At 33.2% G+C, this 23,749-nt stretch overlaps 1 protein-coding gene across 1 annotated transcript in view; it reads right to left on the reverse strand.

The window, feature by feature from the left end:
- LOC150108679 (ATP-binding cassette sub-family F member 1) overlaps nt 1-23,749 on the reverse strand; it is a 228,912-nt gene that overhangs the window by 53,101 nt on the left and 152,062 nt on the right. Inside the window, exons 12-13 of the mRNA XM_090416145.1 lie at nt 23,574-23,648; nt 4,793-4,863 (exon numbers count right to left, since the gene is read on the reverse strand). Coding sequence (XP_090272271.1) covers nt 4,793-4,863; nt 23,574-23,648 — 146 coding nt within the window. The remainder of the gene's footprint in view (nt 1-4,792; nt 4,864-23,573; nt 23,649-23,749) is intronic.

Raw genomic sequence — 23,749 nt, forward strand, 5'->3', positions numbered from 1 at the left:
AAGGAATTAGAGATAATAAAGGTGACATGAAAACGGGAGAAAAAAATATCCTTGAAGTATGGAGTAATTACTTTGAAAAACTGCTAAATGAAACAAGCAGTGATGACAGCACAGTGGTAAAAAACACTGACCAGGCATGCACTCAGGAATACATATCCATACTAGAAGTAGAAAAAGCCATCAAAGGCTTGAAATGTGGAAAGGCAGCAGGAGTAGATGATATTCGACCAGAAATGCTGAAGTATGGTGGTATAAGAGTCTTACAGTGGCTGCACTGCATGGTTCAGAAAGCCTAGATAGAGGGACGAATTCCCGATGACTGGAGTAGAGCTCTCATAGTACCCATATATAAAAAGGGAAATAAAACTGCATGTGAGAATTACAGAGGTATTTCCCTACTGAGTGTTCCTGGCAAGATCTATGCAAGTATACTTGAGAAACAGTTGAGAAGAACTGTGGAAGGAAAGCTTGGTGAAGAACAAGCTGGATTCAGGCCAAATAGAGGCTGTCAGGATCAGATATTCACTTTACGACAAATAGTCGAGAAAGCATGGGAATATAACAAAGATCTGTATTTAAGTTTTGTCGATCTGGAAAAGGCATATGACAAGGTGCCAAGAGAGAAGCTATTCAATACGCTGCAGTTATATGGTGTCAATGGGGCATTATATCAAGCAATACTTAGTCTTTATTTGAGTTGTAAGTCAGCAGTTAGAATTGAAGGAAGTACAGGAAGATGGTTTAATGTTAAATGTGGTGTCTGACAAGGATGTACATTATCTCTTCTGTTATTCATTATCTATATGGATCACATTATAAAGGAAAGTGGTATTAGTATTAAATCTGATATCAAAATTGGAGATGTTAATGTCAGCTCTTTGCTTTATGCAGATGATGTTATACTTCTAAATAAATCTGCTACAAGTCTGCAAGATTCTCTGACTAAATTGAATAGCTGTTGTAATAGATATGGTATGAAGGTCAGCAATAAAAAGACAAAGACAATGAATATAGGCAGAGTCATTGAAAATGTCAACTGTGTTGTGAATGGAGAACTTGTGGAACAAGTAAAACATTTCAGCTATTTAGGCACGATTTTTACTGAAGATGGTAAATTAAATATAGAAATAGACAACAGAATAAGCAAAGCTGGTATGGTGGGAAGTCAATTGATTAAATTCATATGGAATAAGAGAGAAATTAGTCGGAACACTAAATTAGCTGTGTACAAGACAGTGTTCAAACCAGTTTTAATTTATGGATCTGAGAGCTGGGTCAGAAGTAAAACACTTGACCAAAGACTAGAGACCACAGATATGAGAGTCCTGAGAAAGATTAGAGGCGTGAACAGATGGCATCAATGGCAATATCATATTAAAAACGAGGATATTAGGAAAGAACTTGACATTGTCAGCATCCAGGAATGTGTTAGCAGAGCTAATCTCAGGTGGTATGGTCACTTAAACAGAATGGGTGAGGAAAGATTAGCAAAACAAGTGTTGTCTGCCAGGTTGGCAGCAAAACAACCTAGAGGAAGACCAAGATATAGGTGGATTGATACTGTACAAAATGCTTTAGACGATATAAATATAAGATCTGATAATGTTGGTGTCTTGACAAGTAACAGACTGATTTGGAGGAAAATTGTAGATAGGAAATTAATAATGATGTAATTTTTTCATGTAGTACTATCATATCCTGTACACCCCTTGAGGGTACATGGTAGGAATGTGATGATGATGATGACTTACAACTCAAATAAAGACTAAGTATTGCTTGATATAATGCCCCATTGACACCATATAACTGTAACACATTCAATAGCTTCTCTTTCTTGGCACCTTGTTATATGCCTTTTCCACATCTACAAAACTTCAATACAGTTCTTTGTTATTTTCCCATGATTTTTCAACTAATTATCGTAAAGTGAAGATCTGATCCTGACAGCCTATATTTGGCCTGAATCCAGCTTGTTCTTCACCAAGCTTTTCTGGTGAAGAACAAGCTTCTTCACCAGAAAATTCACGACAATTCTTCTCAACCGTTTTTCAAGTATACTTGCATATATCTTACCAGGAACACTCAGTAGGGAAATATCTCTATACTTCTCACATTCAGTTTTATTTTCCTTTTTATATATGAGTACTATGAGAGCCATACTCCAATCATCGAGAATTCGTCCCTCTGTCCAGGCCTTCTGAACTATGCAGTGCAGCCACTGCAAGATTTTTATACCACCATACTTCAGCATTTCTGGTCGAATAGCATCTACTCCTACTGCCTTTTCACATTTCAAGCCTTTGATGGTTTTTTCTACTTCAAGTATGGAGGATATGGATATTCCTCACTGTATGCCTGTTGATTGTTTTTTTGCCACTGTGCTATCACTGCTTGTTTCATTTGGCAATTTCTCAAAGTAATTACTCCATACTTCAAGGATATCTTTTTCTTCTGTTTTCATGTCACCTTTATCATCTCTAACTCCTTTTACAGTACTCTTTCCTCCATTTCTAAGCTTCTTCAATAACCTCCAAAATATTTTGCCACCTTCTTGATATTTATTTTCTATGTTTCTTGCCAAAGTCCTCCCATGACTTGTTTAGCTAGTTTTACACAGTGTTTGGCTTTCTTATATTTGTCTCTGTATTCTCTAAGAGCACAAGCTGACTTATTTTCCAGGAACTTTTGATATACGTTCTTCTTTTCCTTCACTGCCTCTTTAACTTCCTGTGTCTACCATGGAGTTCTGGATTTTCCATCCTTGTAGACAACCTCACCACATGCCTCTCTGGGCTGAATCAATCAAGGTTTTCTTCGAGGCTTACCACTGAATCTCTAAAGTTTGGTTTCTGTTCTCAAACGCTTTCATTTTTTCTTCAATACTCTTTGTATATTTTAGTATACAGTTCACATCTGAGAGCTGCTCAACTTTTATTCGCTATAAAACTTTCTTACATGTTATTCTTTTCAATATGAAATTCAATTTTATCCTGCTCAAGACTAAATAGTGATCACTTCCAATTTCAAATCCTCTGTACACTCTGGTGTCCTTCACCAGGGAGAAAACATCACTCTCAACAATAACACAGTCAATGAGACTTTTCACATTTCTTGTCTCTTCTCTCCATGTGAATTTGTGCACATTTTTATGTTGGAACATGGTGTTAGTAATAACCAGTCCATGTCCTGAGCAGAAATCCAAAAGGTATTTTCCGTTATTATTAGTTTGCTCTTTTCTCCAAATTTTCCCAAAATATTTTTGTATGTCTCACAATCATTTCCTACTCTGCTATTGAGATCCCCAACAAGGACCAACTTTTCCTTTTTCATTGCGTCAGATGCTTTCTCTAAAGCAATAAAAAATTCCTCTACTTCTACCTTAGTAGAACCTTCTGTGGGACCATAAGCACAACTCCAGTTCCACATTCGGATATTTGCCCACATCACTCTACTTGAGACTGCCTGCCATTCAAGAAGATTAGCCTCATATTTAGTGTTAAATACAATGGCTACTCCTTCTTTTCCTTGATTGTCATTGCCTGAATATAACATTTTGTATTTATTGCTCATAAAGATCTCACCAGTTTTTGCCTTTTTTGTTTCAGTCACCCCTATTATGTTGATCTGGTACTTATCTAATTCCTCAGCTAGCTCCATTTCTTTGTCATTCAGTCTTCTTATGTTGACAGTACTGATCTTTAACTCTGGTGATAATTAGTTGGGGTGTTTTTTCAGATTTGTTCCAGTAGCTGACTTTACGCTGTTCTCCCTGATGAAAACAACGGGGGCCTTGTTTAACTGGGCGATGCCCCAGCCGGCATGAAATTTTGTCATGTTGTACCATCATTTTATAATTTCGTTTCATAAAGGATTTTGGTTTCCATAAAGGATCAAATTAAATTTACAAAAAGATATATAAATGTAAAATTGATAAAGTCTTGCTTTTTTTTTTTTTTTTTTGAAATTAGCATGCCTTCATGAATTTATTTTTGTTGAGAGGCTTATACGCTGGTTAAACATGATAACTAATAATTAAGGAATTGACAGCGTACACTAGAAATATAAATTAAATAAGGAAATAAATGAGGAAAGTATATATTAAAGTTTATTTAATTCATATTTCTAGTGTATGCTGTCAATTCCTTAATTATTACTTTAAGAATTTAGTGATGTAGGCATGATTACACTGAAAATAGTAACCTGTCCAAAGGTGTGCTGTCTATTAATTAACAACAGGTTCACCATGCACAGAGAATGCAATTTTAAATTTGCTAATAATGGACTTGATGAACAAGTTAAGATGTAGTAATGGAATTATGCAGGTTTACTAAGTAAGGTGGCATATCTGTCTGACAGTGACACTGTAATGTAATTTTTTTTGGTCTATAAATTTAAATTCTCCTTAAAAAAATGTCATGCATACTACTAGAATAAATATTCTCCTAATCTCTTTGAAAACATACTTATTTTAGATTTTAAGCAAAGTCTAAAATAAGATAGATAAGAGCCTCTGCTACTAATGGCTCAGTTAAGTAAGTTTGAGCGCAGTTAGTAGTTGGAAGGGGACCAATTCGATGCTGTCGGCACACTCTCCCTCGATGAGTCTTTGGACTCCCTGGAGGTGTCAAAATAATAATAATAATAATAATAATAGATTAAGTTGAAAATCTCAACATATGTATTTTTTTTGTAGTAACAGACAATGCAAAATTTAATGTATAAACATTCAGTTTATAAAGCTTTTTATCTTTAAAAAATTTTGCTTTTGTGAAGATAACAATAAAAACATTACCGGTATTAGTTCAGCAGTCAGCAACTTTAGAAAAGTACTTTTACCAACACCATTTGGACCAACAATAGCAACTGCAACATAATAATTCTTTTGATTACAATTTGTTTATTTATTTATTTTTTTAAATATTTCACTTTTAAGAGAGTAAGGAAAATAGAATTGAATAATAAGCAAATATAAAATTATCCTAGCAGAGAATTACTATTTATCCTTCAGCAGGCAGAATGAATACTAGGAATCAAATAATCAACATTCTAACAAATGATCTTGTTTATTTCAAAATGTTTATGTTGATGTATTCCAATCTCCTGAAGAAGCCATAATCAGTTTAAGTTAGCAGGTTCTTTTGCAGAAATACACCATGAGAATTCCAAACAAAAACATATATAGAGAGGGGGGGAGAGAGAGAGAAAGAGAGGGAAAATACCTTTTGTTCCAAGTAGCTAATCTGTAACTTCACAAACACACAGATGTCAGTATTGCCACTGAGCAAGCAAATGTAATCTGAAATTACAGATCAAAAATGCACAAGATCTATCTATGCCAATCTTGATGAAACTGCTGGGATTCAACAGCAAACACAATTCTGAGAGAACATTCCTCAGACAAACAAATCATTCACAGTAGGTACACTAGCTCATTGGTCATAAACCAGTTTATGTAAGAAGAGGTTTAATTCGTTTAGGTTGTAAACTAGATATATTACTATCTACCATAGCTAACAAATGCTATTAGCTATCTAGTGGTGGCAATGAAATTCATAATTTTATGTAATTGCTAAACACTTGGATACAATATGATTCATACCATATGGAAAATGTTCAGTATCAGACACTAATATCTCACTGAATATCTCACACCTGTTGCTATAAAAGGAGAACTACCAGCCCACAATCCAACTTCAATTCTCTTTAAAATAGAGAAGGTTATTAGCAATCAGCAAGGCTTCTTCAAAATCATACTAATTAATCAGCAACTACTGTAATGAATTTCTGCCATTCTTAATCCACAGCAATGCTTGCTTACGTCACCCACCTATGAACATATGCCCAAGAGAGAAACAGAGAACCACTTGTAATCATTCTTGAAATTTCAAAAGCATTTGATATTTGATCAGATATGGAATAAAGATCCACTTGGCAATCCACAATCATCTGGTCATCATCATTATTAAGAGTCTGATTACTAACCTACCATCAAATGTTGATGGTAGGTTAGTAGATGATAGTAGTTTATTGTAGCGTAGCGTACATAAGAGGTACACTACACCACAATAAACTGTATAGATTTTAAAACAGAGATATAAGTAGAATATATTAGAATAAAACTAAATAAATAAATATGGATACCACTTATGTTAATTAATTATTTAGTTTTCCTTATTATTATTATTATCATTTTCTGATAAATTGCTATGAGGTGGTACTGATTTAAATAAAACACGCTGCTTGAAACTCAATTTTTCTAGCTAAGGAATACAGGAGATTATGAAGGCCTTTATCTATACTAAACATAAAGTCCATAATAGGAATAGTTTTTGGAGCTACAGCTTAATCAGGACACGGTCAATTGGGCGACAGCAACTGGGCGATGGCCAATTGGGCGCCGGACATCTGGGTGATAAAATAATAGATCAAATATGCAATGTTATTCTACTGATCTACTACCCGGTAAATTCAAATAATTTATTTTTTGAGAAACGAGTTAAAAGAACGGTAAGCAAAAAATTTGAAAAAACTCGCATATAATTAAGTTTATTTTTATTCTGTAGAATTACGAAATTGTGTAGAAGTTATATTGAATTTCCCAAGCAAAAAATGAGTCAGCTAGTTAATAAATATTTTTGTTTATATTATCATCATCATCATCATCATGCATATCAGGGATTTAGGCGTAGCATGGCCTGTTCCGGCCTTAGAAGTCATCGCTGAATTGTTTAAGAGGACGTCCTCGTTTTCTTTTTCCTAATGGCTTATACTTTAAGGCTTGTTTTGGTAATCTTTCTGTTTTCATTCTTTGAATGTGTTCCATCCATTTATGTTCATATTTTTTAATTTTTTCTATTACTGGTTCTTGGTTTAATTTTTTCATAATTTCTTTGTTTCTTTTGTGATCAAATAGGGTATACTTTGCAGTTTTTCTCATAAACTTCATTACTGCTGTTGATAATCTTTATTTGTCTTTTTTGCTTTATTGTCCAGATTTTGCTTACATACATTAAGACTGGTAGGGCTAATGTATTGTATACTTTTAGTCTGGTTTATTTTTGAAATAGGTTTGGTTTAAATATAGAGTTAATTACACCTGTTATTTTTAAATATTTTGCAATTTTTATGTTTATATCTTTTTCATTTTCATATGTGATCGTACATCCAAGGTAATTAAATGAATTCACCTGTTCTAAGATCTTGTTATCTATTACTATTTTAGTTCTTGCTGGATCTTGTCCTTTAAAGGCCATAGTTTTTGATTTTTCCGTTGATATTATCATACCATATTCTTTGGATATCTCATTTAGATCTGAAATAGCTTTCTGTAGTTTATCTTGAGAATTTAATAATGATAATTATTATTTGGTCGTCAGCAAAGAGGAAAGTGTTTAAGTTTACTGTAGAAGAAAGTTTAATTCCTTGATGTAAATTTTTATTCCATTTTATTATTATTTCATTTAAGTAGATATTAAAAAAGAGTTGCTGAGAGGGGATATCCCTGTCGGACCCCTCGCATATGATAGCTCGTGATTTAATCTTATTTGTATTTGATTATTTTCATATATACTTGTGATAGCTTTTAGGATATTATTTGGTATTTGTCTTTCTTTTAAGATGTTAAATAATATATTTCTTTTAACATTGTCAAATGCTTTTTCAAAGTCAATAAATGCAATATGTCTTTCTAAATTGTATTCTCTTCTTTTCTCTATTATTAATTTTAGTCAAAAGGCCAGGTCTATACATGATCGTCCTTTTCTAAATCCATTCTGTACTTCTAAAATAAAGTTTTCGGAATATTTCATTAGTTTCCTATTTAAGATTCTGCTATATATTTTGTAACAGGAATTTAGTATACTGATACCTCTATAGATTTTAGGGTCATCTCTATTACCTTTTTTAAAGATAGGAATCACAATTGCTTTTTTCCATTCTATTGAGAAGATACCAGTTGAATAAATTTTATTTAAAAATAATAAGTCTTTCTTTGAATCTAGTTCTTGCATATTTATATAGTTCTGAACCTAGTTTATCTTCTCCAGGTGATTTTCCGTTTCTTGTTTCTTTCAGGCTGATTTCTAATTCTTCTTTTTATTTCCTTTTCATTTTTGTTAATTGTTTGCCAAGTGTCTTTTTTAAAATATTTGTCTGTCCACAATTCTGTGTAGTAATTTAGAAATTCTTCTAATTTCAATTCAGTGTTTGATTTTATGTTTTCTTTGGTATCTGTATTTAAGTGTTTCAAAATTGTATATACATTGGGTCTTATTTTATATAAATCATGTTCTAATCATGTTTATATTATAATAACTATTAATTTTTGGTCATGAAAGTCATGCAATGTGGAGTCAAAGAATGAATGAATCATTTGTGGATGCCAGATTTTTATTTTCTCCCCCTCTTTTGCTCAAATTTTTGTTATTTTGGCTAGAAAGGATGGAGGTCCTGTTTACTGTGTTTTATATCGTTTACTACCTAATAAGACTCTTGAAACATACACAAAATTATTTATATGATACGTGAAATGTGGCCATTACTAGATCCCAAAAATATAAATGCTAATTATGAAATTGCCATTCATCAAGCTTTACGTATACTATTCCCACAAGCTAACATAAATGGTTACTTTTTTCATCTCATACAAAATCTTCATAAGCATTTGGCTTCATGCAAACTTTTAACCAGATAAAATTCTGATGCGCAATTCCCTTTAAATTCAAACATGAACACTTCACTTGCTTTCGTTCCAGAACAAGATATAATTTACGATATTTCTGAACTTGAGAATCATTTATCAATGAATATGAACCAATTTTAGAATGGTTTACAAACACATACATAGGTCGTCTAAGGAATAATAGAACCATGGCTCCATAATTTTGCGGAAGCCTGTCATCAAAAATTGCAATTGAACTTCGCCAGCAGCATAAGTCATTTGAATTTTTATATACTGACTACAAAAAATTAAAAAAAAAACATATGATTTTGATTATGAAAGAGCAGTAGCAGGTTTTCAACATCAGCACAAATGTACACAATACGATGAAGCCGAACTTACGATGAAAAATATATTTTGAAAAAAGTTATAAGTTACGATAGGGAAAATATAACGAATATTTACGTGGTATTGCATATAAATAGCATCATCATCATCAAATTCCTGGTATATACCCTCAAAGGGTGTACAGGATATGACAGTACTACATGAAAAATTTACATCATTACTAACTTCCTATCTACAATTTTCCTACAAATCAGTCTGTTACCTGTCAAGACTCCAATATTATTAGATCTTATATTTCTACCTTCTAAGGCACTTTTTACTATATCAATCCACCTATATCTTGATCTTCCTTGGTCTTTTTCCTTCCAACCTGGTAAAGAACAGTTGTTTTGCTAATCTTTCCTCTCCCGTTATGTTTAAGTGACCATACCACTTGAGATTAGCTCTGCTAACGCATTCCTGAATGCTGACAATGTCAAGTTCTTTCCTAATATTCTCGTTTTTAATATGATATTGCCATTGATGCCATGGATTCAGTCCCCTAATCTTTCTCAGGACTCTCATATCTACAGTCTCTAGTTTTTGGTCAAGTGTTTTATTTCTAACCCATCTCTCAGACCCATAAGTTAAAGTTGGTTTGAACACTGTCTTGAATACAGCTAATTTAGTGTTTTGGCTAATTTCTCTCTTATTCCATATAAATTTATTCAGTTGACTTCCTACGATACCAGCTGTGATGATTCTGTTGTCTGTTTCCATATTTAGTTTACCATCTTCACTAAAATCGTGCCTAAGTAGCTGAAATGTTTTACTTGTTCCACAGGTTCTCCATTCGCAATGCAGTTGACATTTTTAATATTTCTGCCTATTTTCATTGTCTTTGTCTTTTTAATGCTGACCTCTACCATATCTATTACAACAGTTATTCAATTTAGTCAGGGAATCTTGCATACTTGTAGCGGATTTACTTAGAAGTATAACATCATCCGCATAAAGCAAAGAGCTGAGATTAACATCTCCAATTTTGATATCAGGTTTAATACCGCCTTCCTTATAATGTGATCCATATAGATAATGAATAACAGAGGAGATAATGTACATCCTTGTCTGACACCACATTTAACATTAAACCACCTTCCAGTACTTCCTTCAATTCTACCTGCTGACTTACAACTCAAATAAAGACTAAGTATTGCTTGATCTAATGTCCCATTGATGCCTTATACTGTAGTGTTTTGAATAGCTTCTCTCTTGGCACCTTGTCATATGTCTTTTCCAGATCTATAAAACTTAAATACAGATCTTTGTTATATTCCCATGATTTCTCAACTATCTATTCTAAAGTGAAAATTTAATCCTGACAGCCTCTATTTGACCTGAATCCAGCTTGTTCTTCACCAAGCTTCTCTTCCACAATCTTTCTCAGGCATTTCTCAAGTATACTTGCATATATCCTTCCAAGAACACTCAGTAATGAAATACCTCTGTAATTCTCACATTCAGTTTTATTTCCATTTTTATATACGGATACTATGAGAGATCTACTCCAATCATCTGGAATTTGTCCCTCTGTCCAGGCCTTCTGAACTATGCAGCCACTGTAAGCCTTTTATACCTCAATTCTTAAGCATTTCTGGTTGAATATCATCTACTCAACTGTCTTTCCACATTTCAGGCTTTTAGTGGCTTTTTCTACTTCAAGTATGGATATGTATTCCTGACTGCATGCCTAGTCAGTGTTTTTTACCACTGTGCTAAAAAACACATGTATAAACATGTATAAATATGTTTGTTCACTACAAAATAATATTAATAGATGAATTAAAAAACTATTTTTTCTTTATTTTAATATTGTGAGATTATACCTTTTCATTTCTAAATCGTTTTTGGACCACTCTTTTTAAAAATCTCTTCGAAAACGAATTCCTCAAAAATAAGTTTTTTGAATGATCAATTCTTCGGAAAAATAGACTTTTTTAATTTATCGAAAATTAGAATATCGGAGGCAAATTCACACAGGTAAGCTTAGGTCATTAAGTCTGGATTATTTTTAGTCTTTTTTTTTTTCAATTATGTGGAAATAACTCATAACTCACAGTTCATAACTTATAACTCATACCTCCTAAGTCTTAACCATATTTATATATATTTTACCAATATTTACAAAAAAAAAAAAAATCTGCCAAATTATATGCCTGCGAAGCATGCAAAAATTTGTAAGTTTCTGTCGCCCACCTGGCTATCGCTCAGTTAACCATCACCCATTGTGAATCGCCCAGTTGTCGTGCACCCGCTTCATCTAACTCTTTCTACAATAGTGAGATATCTTCATTGGATAAAGAATGGCTTGAAATATTAATGACAGTTCTTGAGGAGTCAATCTGGTTGTTAAGCAAAATATTGTTCTTATTCAAAAGATATTGAAATTTCTAAATATGACATTGTTTAACTGTCATGCAAACTTTTTCTGCTGAGTTAGAAGAAATCAACAGATAAAACATTAGATAATTCAATTATAATAGAATCAATGCTGTAATTCCTGAAAAACAGTTGCTTTAGTTAATTCCAGATACTTCAACTGTCAATACAAATTGTATAAGCAGATGGAAGGAATACTATGGGATATCCCATTTCCTCTACTCTACCAATTATTTTATGGAATGTTTTGAACAACATATTCTCAATATTTTTCACCTAAGCTATCCATTTGGTACAGATATGTTGATGGTTCTTTTGCTGTATGGAACTCTTCCTTGTCCTTGTCTTCAGTGAACCCAAGAATTAAATTGACACCTGAAGATGAATATAACAACTGTCTTCCCTTTCTAGATGTTCTCATTCTGCATCAACTTAATGGCGGTCTGCAGTTCTCCATATATAGAAAGTTAACTCATACTGGCAAATACATTCATGCTGCTTCAGATCATCACCCTGTCAGAAATATGGTCTGGTTATATCTTTGGTTGTCAGAGTTCATAAAATTTGTTCGTTGTTTCAAGGATACTTGCGACATAAGACTGAATGATATAATCACGTAATCACAAGAAAGATATTTATTTAACCAGATATTTTGGTCTGGAAATAGCAGACCATCATCAGTGGTATTACAAGAACAGTTTAAAAAATACAAGCTAGAATACTAATGATAGATCATTAAAATTAGAACACGCCGCGTGATGTTATATCACTAAGTATGAAACGGAATATTTTGAAGTAGAAACATGATTGAATTTGCAATTTAAAAAAAAAAAAAAATTAATGAGTAATCTTGATTACACTTTCCCAGATTTTTGATATAGATATACAGTCATTACAATTCAGGTTGGGGCGATGGAGCAAGGCCTCCACGCTTTCCTTCAACAAGCATTCGAACCTATAATGGGATCTATGTAAGAGGCGAGTCCTGGACCAAAGGATGCTGTGGTCAGTTTCAATCCCGTGTTGAGCCAATCCAGACTTTTCAGGTTTGTTGTGAAGAATGGATGATTGATGTTCTTGGAGTCTTTTTTCAAGAGAATGTCCAGTTTGTCCAAAATAAGAGAGATCACAGTTGCACGGAATTTGATAAACTCCAGGAAGAGATAAAGTTGAGCGTTTGTCTTTAGGAGAAGGAAAATGAGAAGATAATTTGTTAATAGGTGATTACGTAGTTGTTAAATCATATTTCTTTAAAATTCTTGCGATAGGTTCTGAAATACCGGAGATATAAGGAATAGGCACTCGACATATTGAAACTTTGTTGTTTTTTGGAGGATTATAAGAATTGAGAAGACGTTGAGTACTTTTTTCAGAAAAGCCATTGAGTTTCATGTGTTGTTGGATTGTAGAAAGTTCTTTCTGTAGATAATCAAAAGTAGAACAATTAGTTTTGGCTCTTCTGATGAGGCATTTTATAATTCCTGTTTTTTGACATGGATGATGGGCTGATTCTTTAAGAATATAACGACCTGTGAATGTTGGTTTCCTGTATACTGTAGTTGTAAGAATATTTGAAGGTGATCGGATGAGGAGATAACTGGTTGTTTTCTTCTAATTCCATAGTAAACTTTATGCGATGATGCAAGGAATTAATACTGTTTAAAAATGGAAGGTAAAGTGTTTTTGCTGTGAGGCCAAATAGTAAATATGTCATCTATATATCTTACCCAAAAAGATGGTTGAGGGAAAATAGATGCGAAGAGGACTTTTTCTAAATGTTCTAAATAAAAGTCGGCTAAAGCCGGAGAAAGAGGACTTCCCATGGCCATTCCTTCTACTTGGCTATAAAATTTGTTTTGACATACGAAATATCCAGAATGTATTACGAAATCAAATAGTTTTATAATATCTTGAGGAAAGATGTCAGCAAGTAATTTTAAAGTTTCCTTGAGAGGTACATTGGTATATAAAGATTCTATATCAAAACTAACCATAAGATCTGTAGGTTGTAATGAGACATTTTTTAATTTTTCTAAGAAATCTGAGGAGTTTTTTAAAAAAGAATTAGAGTTGCCAATGTAAGATTTCAATAATTTAGCTAGATATTTGGCTATACGGTAAGTAGGAGAATCAATACAATCTACTATTGGACGAAGAGGATAGTCAATCTTATGGATTTTTGGAAGGTCATAAAATCTAGGAGGTCTTGCAAAATGAGTTTTAAGTCTTTCAATTGTGTCTTTATCCAAACTGATGACTTCATCAAGGAGAGAATTTAATTTCTTTAGTTGTCTGTTGGTTGGATTATAATCAATTTCTTGATATGTGGAGCAATCTCGAAGCAAAATATCTCCTTCTGAAATGAAATCTTTACAGTCCTTGAAAAAAAATAATCACCTCATTATCACTAAAGCTGACAAGGGAAAAGCAACAGTAGTTATGGACTCAGCAAATTACAGAAGAAAACTTTCTCTTTTGCTTCTGCCTTACAATGCTCAAACCCTCCAAGCTTTCAAGATTTTCATTTTTTTTTCCCTAAAAAAATTGTTTCACTTCATTTCTCCTTATTCTTGATAATATCTAGATCCTCAGACAAAAAACAAATTTCTCTCCTTAATTTGATATTCAACTCTAGCCTTTCTGGACACAAACATATCACATACATTATCTTCTCAGCCTCCAAAAAACTATTTATCCTCTTATGCTCAAGATACTAATTCTCTCCAAAGTATAGCTTGACACCTAACTTAGTAATCCCAAATCTATCAGACAGAATAATATTCTAACAAGTAGGAGGGCACACTAAAAAACTTTAAATATCCTTAATACAATCCAAAAGAGAACAATTAGGAAAAATGATGATTTCATCACTCTTGTAGGCTCACTTAAAAAACTTAAATATTTGAGTTTAAATATCCCAAAAACAAATGTTCAACAATTCACTTAAAGGATTTCCAAATGCCACCTAGAGTCAGTCCCTGATTCTTGCTGAGACAGCAAAGAGAAAAAATGACTGAGATAGATTCTTTTATCTGATAAGAGAGAGAGAGGAAGTTTCCTTCTGGAAAAGGCATGGAGGTCTTGTTCCAATCTATGTCATGATGTGTATGAGAAAAGTGATAAACTAAACTTGATCTTCTTCCCTATTTTGAACCATGATGCTGCGATGTTTCTTTTTTCTCATCTCAAAACTTCTAGAAGAATGACCTATGCAGGAAATGCCACAGGAACACAGAATTCTGTAAACCCCATGAAGTTTATAGAAAGGATTATTGTCTATGGGAGAGTGAAACAGGTTTGAATACTACTCTGATAAGATTTCAAGTGATTAGCAACACTGGCTGAAAGGTTACGAATGTGAACAACAGAAACCGAGTCCCTATAGTACATGTCAGGATTTGGTTGTGGAGAAGGATTAGAGAACAGTATTGGTCTAATTTCTTGGATATCCAATTGAATTGGCTAAATAAATATTTTAATGTTTTCTTATCTTCAATTTTCTAGAAAGAGATAGCACATTCTTTGAAAATATGAATAATTTCTATTTTTTTGTGAGGAATAGGAAGAAATGATGAATGAAGGTAACATCCTACATGACTAGGCTTGAAGTAAATGTCTGATGTGAAACATTTTCAGGAGTTTTTGAAATGGTGACATCTTTTAAGCTAATCATCTTCAAACAATGATAGAAAGCAGATGACTCATACCATCTTTCGTTGTCGCCACATGTTTTCTATTATTTATATATTTATACTATGGTTCTTTCCAGCTTTGCTTATTAATTTACGTTTTGTATTTGCAAGGAACACATTTATATATTTTACTCTAAGGAAACCATGAGCAATCTGTGGTATAAATAGTTGGTTTCTTTTACTCTTTGCATGTATTTCTTTAATTATTAACAACCAATTAATACCCAGTTTCTCATTCTTAAGGTACTGGATATGTCCAAAACGTGGATATTAAAAGTATCAGCTTGAACACTAATCCTTCAGGGTGGTAGTCTATTAATAAAAGCATTCAAATCTTACTTCAGTTTCAATTTATATATATTAAACTCATGTTAGTCAGAGGCAGGGTGCTTAAGGGTCAAAGCTGTATAACTGAGAGGAGACCTCCACATAGCCTTTAAAGGAATGCGGAGAACCGACCAGGGCATCTGACCTAATGTCCAATTCTCACCTTCTCGTGGTGCACCCTGTTGGGTATCTACTTGGATACTGAACAAATGAGGATGAGCTGGCAATTTGGGATTTACCCGACCAAATTGTATTCTTATTGGTTAAACCAAAATAAAAATATGATGGTACGACATGATAAAATTTCAGGCCAGCTGGAGCTTCGCCCGGTTAAACAAGGCCCCTGTTGTTTTCACCAGGGAACCAGGGCGAACAGCGAAAAGTCAGCTACTGGAACAAATCTGAAAACAAACCCCAACTCAACATCATCAGAGTTAAAGATCGGTACTATCAACGTAAGAAGCCTGAATGGCAAAGAAACGGAGCTAGCTGAGGAATTAGATAAGTACCAGATCGACATAATAGGGGTGACTGAAACAAAAAAGACAAAAACTGGTAAGATCTTTCTGAGCAATAAATACAAAATGTTATATTCAGGCAATGACAATCACGGAAAAGAAGGAGTAGCCATAGTATTCAACACAAAATGCGAGGCTAATCTTCTTGAATGGCAGTCAGTCTCAAGTAGAGTAATGTGAGCAAATATGAGAATGGGGAACTGGACAATGAGACTTATTTGTGCCTATAGTCCCACAGAAGGTTCTACTAAGGTAGAAGTGGAGGAATTTTTTGAGGCTTTCGAAAAAGCGACTGACACATTGAAAAAGGAAAAGTTGGTCCTTGTTGAGGATCTCAATAGCAAAGTAGGAAATGATTGTGAGACATACAAAAATATTTTGGGAAAATTTGGAGAAAAGAGCAAAGCTAATAATAATGGCAAATATCTGTTGGATTTCTGCTCAGGACATGGACTGGTTATTACTAACACCATGTTCCAACATAAAAATGTGCACAAATTCACATGGAGAGAAGAGGCAAGGAATAAGAAAAGTCTCAATGACTATGTTATTGTTGATAGTGATGTTTTCTCCCTGGTGCAGGACACCAGAGTGTACAGAGAATTTGAAAATGGAAGTGATCACTATTTAGTCTTGAGCAGGATAAAATTGAATTTCATATTGAAAAGAATGACATGTAAGAAAGGTTAAAGTGAATAAAAGTTGAGCAGCTCTCAGATGTGAACTGTAGACTAAAATAGACAAAGATTATTGAAGAAAAATTGAAAGAGTTTGAGTACAGGAATAAAACATTGGAGATTCAATGGCAAACTCTGAAGAAAACACTGATTGATTCTGCCAGAGAGGCATGTGGTGAGGTTGTCTGCAAGGATAAAAAAATCAGAACTCCCTGGTGGACACAGGAAGTTAAAGAGGCAGTGAAGGAAAAACAGAAAGCATATCACAAGTTCCTCTCAAATAAGTCAGCTTGTGCTCTTAGAGAATACAGAGACAAACGTAAGAACGGTAAACAGTGTGTAAAACTAGCTAAACAAAAGTCATGGGAGGACTTTGGCAAGAATATAGAAAATAAATATCAAGAAGGTGGCAAAATATTCTGGAGGTTGTTGAAGAAGCTTAGGAATGGAGGAAAGAGTGCTGTAAAAGGAGTTAGAGATGATAAAGGTGACATGAAAACAGAAGAAAAAGATATCCTTGAAGTATGGAGTAATTACTTTGAAAAACTGCTAAATGAAACAAGCAGTGATGAAGGCACAGTGGTAAAAAACACTAACCAGGCATGCAGTCAGGAATACATATCCATACTTGAAGTAGAAAAAGCCATCAAAGGCTTGAAATGTGGAAAGGCAGCAGGGGTAGATGATACTCAACCAGAAATGCTGAAGTATGGTAGTATAACAGTCTTACAGTGGCTGCACTGCATAGTTCAGAAAGCCTGGACAGAGGGATGAATTCCCGATGATTGGAGTAGAGCTCTCATAGTACCCATATATAAAAAGGTAAATAAAACTGAATGTGAGAATTACAGAGGTATTTCCCTACTGAGTGTTCCTGGCAAGATCTATGCAAGTATACTTGAGAAACGGTTGAGAAGAATTGTGGAAGAAAAGCTTGGTGAAGAACAAGCTGGATTCAGGCCAAATAGAGACTGTCAGTATCAGATCTTCACTTTACGACAAATAGTCGAGAAAGCATGGGAATATAACAAAGATCTGTATTTAAGTTTTGTCGATTTGGAAAAGGCATATGACAAAGTGCCAAGAGAGAAGCTATTCAATATGCTGCAGTTATATGGTGTCAATGAGGCATTATATCAAGCAATACTTAGTCTTTATTTGAGTTGTAAGTCAGCAGTTAGAATTGAAGGAAGTATAGGAAGATGGTTTAATGTTAAATCTGGTGTGAGACAAGGATGTACATTATCCCCTCTGTTATTCATTATCTATATGGATCACATTATGAAGGAAAGTGGTATTAAACATGATATCAAAATTGGAGATGTTAATCTCAGCTCTTTGCTTTATGCGGACAATGTTATACTTCTAAATAAATCCACTACAAGTCTGCAAGATTCTCTGACTAAATTGAATAACTGTTGTAATAGATATGGTATGAAGGTCAGCAATAAAAAGACAAAGACAATGAAAATAGGCAGAATCATTGAAAATGTCAACTGTGTTGTGAATGGAGAACCTGTGGAACAAGTCAAACATTTCAGCTACTTAGGCACGATTTTTACTGAAGATGGTAAATTAAATATAGAAATAGACAGCAGAATCAGCAAAGCTGGTATGGTAGGAAGTCAACTGAATAAATTCATATTGAATAAGAGAGAAATTAGTCAAAACACTAAATTAGCTGTATACATGACAGTGTTCAAACCAATTTTAACTTATGGATCTGAGGGCTGGGTCAGAAGGTAAACACTTGACCAAAGACTAGAGACTGCAGATATGAGCGTCTTGAGAAAGATTAGAGGCATGAACAGATGGCATCAATGGCAATATCATATTAAAAATGAGGAAATTAGGAAAGAACTTGACATTGTCAACATCCAGGAATGCATTAGCAGAGCTAATCTCAGGTGGTATGGTCACTTAAACAGAATGGGCGAAGAAAGATTAGCAAAACAAGTGTTCTCTGCGAGGTTGGCAGCAAAATGACCGAGAGGAAGACCAAGATATAGGTGGATTGATACGGTATAAAGTGCCTTAGACAATAAAAATATAAGATCTGATAATGTTGGAGTCTTGACAACTAACAGACTGATTTGGAGGAAAATTGTAGATAGGAAGTTAGTAATGATGTAATTTTTTTTCATGTAGTACTATCATATCCTGTACACCACTTGAGGGTACATGGCAGGAATTTGATGATGATGATGATGATAGTCAGAGGCTGCCAATGTACTTTTATGTGGATGTATATTGCTCTATCAAAGAAAGTTAAAGTCATAAAGCAGCAAATATCATGAGGTCTTCCCAACTGTAGTAGAGGTTTTCTGGCAACATGTGCCAGTTATAACGAATTGCTTTAGTAGATAATGGTGTGATTGTTTATGTATCCGAGAGAGAGAGAGAGAGAGAGTGTGTTAGCTTTTTATAAATGGATTTATATATTTTATAAAAAGATTATGTTTTTTTTTCTGCATTCTTAGTTAAAATAATCCTTGGTTATTTTATAAATTAAGAGCTGCAGTTGCTTTTTGTGGAATACATTACAATGTATGTAATGAGGAATACTGATCCAGCCCTAAAGAGTGGGATGCCAGGACATTAGTATTCTTCATTCCAAGCAGTTTGAACTGCTTCCACAGTTACTTAATTATAGTGTCTGTCTTGCATTCTATGGCAAGTGCTCTGAGGTTTTGGTTTGGTTTGAAATATCAAACCAAAACCTCAAGAAAAACATCTTGAAAATTTTCAAGAAATAACTGAAGCCTTCAAGAGTTTAACAACAATGAATACACATTACAGACAAGCCAAGACATACAGAAACTACTCCAATTACATAGACACTTTTCTAGTATGTGTTTATGTATATATAGCAAATCAGCTTCTCTCTCTCTCCTGTCTTTCATCTCCTACCTCTGGAACAGTCTTAGCCATGTAGCAAACCCACAAAGATTACAATCTGCAGCTCTTCCAAAAGACTATTGGTAAGTTCCTTCTCTTCTAAACATCGCATAGTGCTAATAATAACCCATGAAAACTCTATATGTTATTTCTAAGGTTGTGCACTTCTCAACCAAGCCGGTCCAATGGTTCAGCACAAAGGCCTAATTCTTAAGAAAGGGACACTCTTTAATGATTAAAACCAGAACCAATACTACAGTTTGATATGCAGTAACTTTTTTGTCATAAATTCTTGTACATCCATGATAATAATTATTTATTCTCTGAAAATTTCTAATGAATTATGTAAATTCCAAGATAATGAATCAGTTTTTCAACATATTTAATTATGACAGTATAGAACCAATTAAAGCAAAATATACACATTTAAAATATTGGGAAGTTTTTTATATACTGCCCTACCAAAAACCACGTGATAGCCCTCTGCAGGAAAGGATGCAGTCACATCCTTTCCTGCAAAGGGCTATCATGTGATGCACATTATGAAATTATGCAATGTACAAAGATGATTAACAGTTTGCTTGGAGGCTCTTTTGCAATCTTATAAGTATATGAAAGAGTTAACAATCTTTCATAGGGAGAGAATGCTGGTCACACATCATGTAGTCAAATGTGTACATGCTACTATATGCAGTAAGTGTTCCCAAATATGCATCCCACAACATGCAAAAGAATGTAAGTCCATGGTGATAATGAGTTAAAGATGTGATCAGGTAAGCCTAATGCTACATGAGAGGAGCCAGCACTTCCTCAAAAAGACTGGTTATCTCATGAGACACTAAAGAGTTTGTGTCTGCAGATGGAAAATGAAATTGATATTAAAAAACAATAATTCACATCATGGTTCACTCATGCATGCTTCATTTCAACTTGGGATGCATATTTTTGATCAAAATAGTCAACAATTCATAAAAAAAAATCATAATCTCTAACACATCATTCACTGTCATGAAATAAAAGGGAAAATTATGGAATATTTTTAATTTGTACAAGATCAAATTTTCTAGTATTCACCAGCTTCAAACCCTTTCCCTCCCCCCATCCCAAAACAATTCTCTTCATGCTAACTCAGATAGCAATAAATAAGATGATTGACTAGATCCAAGTAAAGAAAAAAAATTTCAGAAAAGCAACATGATTTTTTTTGGAAAATAGGCTTAATCAGAACTAAATGGAATATACTACAATTTCACTACTTCTTTCCTGTGATTATTTTACTTCCAAAATTGTACAGCACATGCCCACTATAGTACTGCTATAAGAAATATGGAAAATACCAACAATGCCATTTTAAGGCTGACTACAGTAGCAAATAACAAAAGTTCCAAAAATTCACTACAGCAAACCAAATTGGCTATTGGTTTGCCATTTGCCAAATGACTTGCATCAACTGCAAGTCATTTATCTTGTCCAGTGATGCATCACTGGACAAGATAAATTTATTTTTAATGTAATCTAAACATCAAAACTACTATATCAAAGTGCAATACTGCCATAATGATGAATGTGAAAAGTGGTCAATACATTTTAAACAGAAATGTCGTACCTTAAAGTTTGCTGTGACTGGTGTTCTGAGAATAGTTTCACTTGACACGGTTCAACTGCAAGTCATTTTGTGAACAGCATCATACAAAGGAAATCCAAAATTGTATGATGCTTTAAATTAGAAACTCATATAGTTAAATGTCGCACAAAAAATTTTAACTACTACTAAACATACTAGCTCTTACCATATAGTATTACCATAAAATCCACAAAACCTGTTTCAAGTCTATAGTTGGAGGGAGGTCAATTAAACTCTTATAGCGATTTAAGTTATAAGGGGAAAATATATACCAACTTTGGTGACTGTAACTATTTTTGTTGATATAAAATCCCCAAGAATTTGGATAATCTCCAGATGTAGAAAAGCACTAACCCAACTATTACGTTTCGATAAGCTGAAGAAGATTTCAGATTCATCTCGGAGGGTGTTGGGGGGGGGAGCATGGAATGTTTGCTTATTTGATGATCTTAATGTTCAGGAGGTCAAAAACATTGGATCACACAGAATGAGGCACTCATTCTAATACTGTATACACCATTTAATTATCAAACTACTGTAACTATTCAGAAATAATTACATGCCATGAATCTCTTATATTAACAAAAATATAAATCATAGACATTTATGCATATCAAAAGATATTATGATAGTATCATATAAAAGCATTACATCATTACTAACTTACTACCAACAATTTTCCTGCAAATCAATCTATTATTTTTCAAGACTCCAATACTGCCAGATCTTATATGTCAGTCTTCTAAGGCACATTTTACTGTATAAATCCACCTAGATCTCTTGGTTTTACTATGGACTTTTTTTTTTCTGCCATCTCAGCAAAAAACTTGTTCTGCAAACATTTCCTCTCAATTTTGTTTAAGTGACCACATTACCTGAGATATGGTAATAATGTTAAGTTCCTTCTTAATAACCTTGTTTTTAATGCAATTCTGCCATTCATGGAATCCATTCAGTCTCCTAACCTTTCTCAGAACTCTCATATCTGTGGTCTCCAGTCTTTGATCACATGTTTTGTTTCTAATGCAACACTCAGATCCATAATTTAAAACTGGTTTGAAAACTTGTCTTGCATACAGTTGATTTAGTGTTTTGACTAATCTCTTTCTTTCTCTCATTCAATATAAATTTATACAATTGACTTACTTCCTATCATACCAGCTTTGCTAATTTTGTCTCTTTCCATTTTTAATTTGCCATTTTCACTAGGATGAGAAGCAGCACTGCTATTCTAGACCTATAAATCAATGCTGTTTTCATCTTAAGTAGCTAACTTACCTCCTCCCTATCCCCCCCCACAAATTACTATTTCCTGGTAACACAGCAAAATAGCTTGGTCACAGAAGTGTTTTATATATGTTACTATATCAGTTAATTCTTTCATCTGTATAGCTTCCTCTGAAATGTTTTGATGAAAAGTGGTTAGATTTTCAAATTTTATCAATAAGGATGTAAAAATCACACTTTTTTTGAGTAATGATATGAAACTATGTAGTAATTTCAGATATATGATGATATCTCAAAATACTAGAATACAAATGAAAAGTTAAATAAATAATCAGTTATAACCATTTTATTTCGATAGTTTTGGAGAGAAAAGTCACAAAAGTAATTTCAATAATAAAAAAAAAAGACTTGATAGTCAAACAGGTCATAAAAAAAAAGTCTCGAAACAAATCAAATAAAGAATGAAATACACACAAAAAATTCTGAGATATGGCCAGTAGCTTGCCAAAAAGCTATTATAGGGAAATTATCCATATTCCTCTCTACATTGAATTTTCATCATCATATCTGAAACATCGCCATATCTGATATAATTTTAATTAAAATTATTAATATCACCAAAAATAACTATTAGAATGTGGAAATTCGTGGAAATTTTTTCGTGGCAAATTTTATCAATAAGGATGTAAAAATCACACTTTTTTTGAGTGATGATATGAAACTATGTAGTAATTTCAGATATATGATGATATCTCAAAATACTAGAATACAAATGAAAAGTTAAATAAATAATCAGTTATAACCATTTTATTTGGATAGTTTTGGAGAGAAAAGTCACAAAAGTAATTTCAATAATAAAAAAAAAAAGACTTGATATTCAAACAGTTCATAAAAAAAAAAGTCTCGAAACAAATCAAATAAAGAATGAAATACACACAAAAAATTCTGAGATATGACCAGTAGCTTGCCAAAAAGCTATTATAGGGAAATTATCCATATTCCTCTCTACATTGAATTTTCATCATCATATCTGAAACATCACCATATCTGATATAATTTTAATTAAAATTATTAATATCACCAAAAATAACTATTAGAATGTGGAAATTCATGGAGTCAAAAATATGACACCAAACTCAAACCATTCTGAACAACCAAATGTTTTTATAATGCTAATATACTTACTTCTTGATGACATATCAATTCCAAAATCTAGCTGTTTGAAAAGCAGGGACTGATCAGGATAACCAAACTCTACATCTGAGAAAAAAAAAATTAACTAATTAATACATCATAAGATTGAATTTCATATTGAAAATAATAACATGTAAGAAAGTTTTAAAGCGAATAAAAGTTGAGCA

Source organism: Typopeltis vanoorti, chromosome 3, assembly GCF_054136105.1.
Source record: "Typopeltis vanoorti isolate ZY-2024b chromosome 3, IOZ_Tvanoo_1.0, whole genome shotgun sequence".
In the NCBI taxonomy this organism is placed as follows: Eukaryota; Metazoa; Arthropoda; class Arachnida; order Uropygi; family Thelyphonidae; genus Typopeltis; species Typopeltis vanoorti.